At 70.1% G+C, this 2,500-nt stretch overlaps 1 protein-coding gene across 1 annotated transcript in view; it reads right to left on the reverse strand.

Moving 5' to 3' along the window:
* SALL3 (spalt like transcription factor 3) overlaps positions 1–2,500 on the reverse strand; it is a 14,191-nt gene that overhangs the window by 8,956 nt on the left and 2,735 nt on the right. Inside the window, exon 2 of the mRNA XM_049620251.1 lies at positions 402–2,500. This exon is cut by the window's right edge and continues 1,392 nt beyond it. Coding sequence (XP_049476208.1) covers positions 402–2,500 — 2,099 coding nt within the window. The remainder of the gene's footprint in view (positions 1–401) is intronic.

The following is a 2,500-nucleotide window of genomic DNA, read 5'->3' on the forward strand; positions in this document are numbered from 1 at the left end:
CCCCCCCTTCCCCCGTGTGGTCACCCCCCCAACAGCCTGCTCCACCCCCCCACTCCTGTGTGGTCATCCCCCACAGCCTCCTCCAGCCCCTCGGGGGGCCGGGCCTGCACTGAAAAGCCAGCCCTTCACCACCGCTACATGATATGCGTGCCCCCGCTAAGTTCACGCACACACAAACACGTGTGCACGTTAGACACAGGTACACGCAGCACGACACGGGCACGTGCCTCGCTACTGGAGGGGGGTCCCCAGCACCTCTGCCCCCCCACCCCCACCCCCCGTCCCCCAGATCACAGCAGAGGCCCTGCCTGCAGCACCTGAAGTGGGTGGGGAGCCTTGGCGGCTGAGCCCCCCACCCACCACTGCGCTCAGCCGGGCGCCGGCCCCCTCCCCCGCCTTACCTTCAGGTTGCCCTTGGTGGTGAAGGCCCTCCCGCAGATGGTGCAGCCGAAGGGCTTCTCCCCGGTGTGCGTGCGCTCGTGGATCTGCAGGGCGCTGGCCGACGAGAAGGTCTTCCCGCACGACTGGCAGTTGTGCTGCTTGGGCGCCCGGCGCGGCGGGGGGGCCAGCATGGGCGCGAGGCCGGGGCCCATCACGGCCGGGGGCCCGGGGGGCACCTGCACGGCGGCCGGCAGCGGCGGGCCCTCGCCCAGCGCGATGGCCCTGCTGTGCCCGTTCACTTCCATTTTGATGGCGGCGGGCGCGGGGCCGGCGACCAGGCTAGCGGTGGTCTGGCCGGGACCTAGGGCAAAGTCGGGGTCAAATGACTGAGGACGCGGCTCGCTCAACGCGTGCGTCAGCAAGTGCTGCTTTAAATTCCCCCTAGTGGAGCAGCCGCGGCCGCAGAGCGCACAGAGGAACGGGCGCTCCTTGGTGTGGCTGCGGTGGTGGATTTCCAACGCGCTCCGGCACGCAAAGGGCTTGCGGCACACGCCACACACGGCGCCCGGACACTTACCCCGATCTCTGCTCAGGAACAGCAGGCTAAAGGGGGCCTCCTCCTTGACGGCCGGCCGGCCGGGCTGGGCCGCCGTGAGGTCCAGCGCGCCTCCGTTTTCGGGGGCGGCGGGGGGGCTGTCCGGCCTTTCGGTCTTTAGCGGCGTTTCCTGCGGCTCCTCCTGGGCGCTGAGCCCCGGGGACTTGGAGTGCAAGCTCTCGCTGTGGCTGTTCATGGGCGACAGGGCACGCGTGGAGGACGAGGACTCCGACAGGGCCGGGCTGCCCGCGCTCCGGCTCTCCAGGTCGCCCGCGGCCGACGAGGAGTCGTTGCTCAGGCGGTCGCTGTCCCCGGACCCGTTCTCCACGGACCTCAAGGCGGTCAGCTGTGGGCAGCTCGCGACCGGGTCCATCATCTTCATCTGGTTCTCCAGGGCGGCGATGCTGGAGATGACGGAGGGGGGCGAGGGCGGGCAGGAGCCCGCGTAGGGCAGCAGCGGCTTGGGCGGGTCGCCGGCCGGCTCCCGCGGCTCGGCGTCGTCCTCCATGGAGTTCTCGTCCGCGTCGTCGTCGTAGCCGCTCAGGGCCTCGGCGGCCTTGTCGTCGTAGGGCAGCTCGGCGTCCATGGCGTCCGGGAAGCCGTCGGGCAGCGGCGTGTTGGGGATCTGGCCGCCCATGTGCATCCGGATGTGCTGCTGCAGGACCACGGCGTTGGTGAACTTCTTCTGGCAGATGGGGCAGGAGTGCTGCACCCGCAGGGGCGGCTTGGCCCGGTGCACCCCGAAGTGCGTCTTCAGGTTGCCCTTGGTGGTGAAGGCACGCCCGCAGATCTTGCACTTGAACGGCCTCTCCCCCGTGTGCGTCCGGTAATGCATCTTCAGGGCGCTCTGGCAGCTCAGCACGCGGTGGCAGATGACGCACTGGTTGGGGTCCGTCATCTTCTTGTCGATGTTCTCCACCAGCTGCTGGAGCTTCGAGGTCTCGGACGTCTGCATGGAGTCGAGCAGCCCCCCGAAGGGAAACTTGGCCTTGAACTGGTCGGAGCCGGCTGGCAGCACGGGGCTGCAGAGGCCCGTGCAGATGCTGCCGTCTGCCAGCGCGGTGGTGGAGGCCGCCGCGGACGTGGCGGAGACCTGCCCGCTGGCGGGGACGTCCCCTGCCCTGCCGTTGGCGCCAGGCAGGCTCGCGGGCTCGGGTTTGGTCAGAGAGGAGCCGCTGAGCGCTGGCTGCGGGGACTCGGCGGTCCCGGGGACGCCCGACTCGGAGCTGTTGAGGCCGGGGGACAGGGACGTGCACTCGCTGGACGCGGGCGAGGGCCGCTGCGGGGAGCGGCTCGCAGGGGTGAGGCTGGGGGAGTCCGCGTAGCTGCTGACGCCAGGGAGGGTGGGCGGGAGCTGCAGCCCGACCGACGTGGGCACCGTGGGCAACACGGGCTTGCTGTCCAGCCAGGTGGTCACCGGCTTCTCTGGAGGCAGCGACATCCCGTAGGGGATCCCGGAGCAGGTGGGCACATTGTCCAGGTACTCGGGGACGGGGTAGGGGTTCATCTGGATGTGCGGGTACT

The sequence above is a fragment of the Panthera uncia genome, assembly GCF_023721935.1.
Source record: "Panthera uncia isolate 11264 chromosome D3 unlocalized genomic scaffold, Puncia_PCG_1.0 HiC_scaffold_8, whole genome shotgun sequence".
NCBI lineage: Eukaryota > Metazoa > Chordata > Mammalia > Carnivora > Felidae > Panthera > Panthera uncia.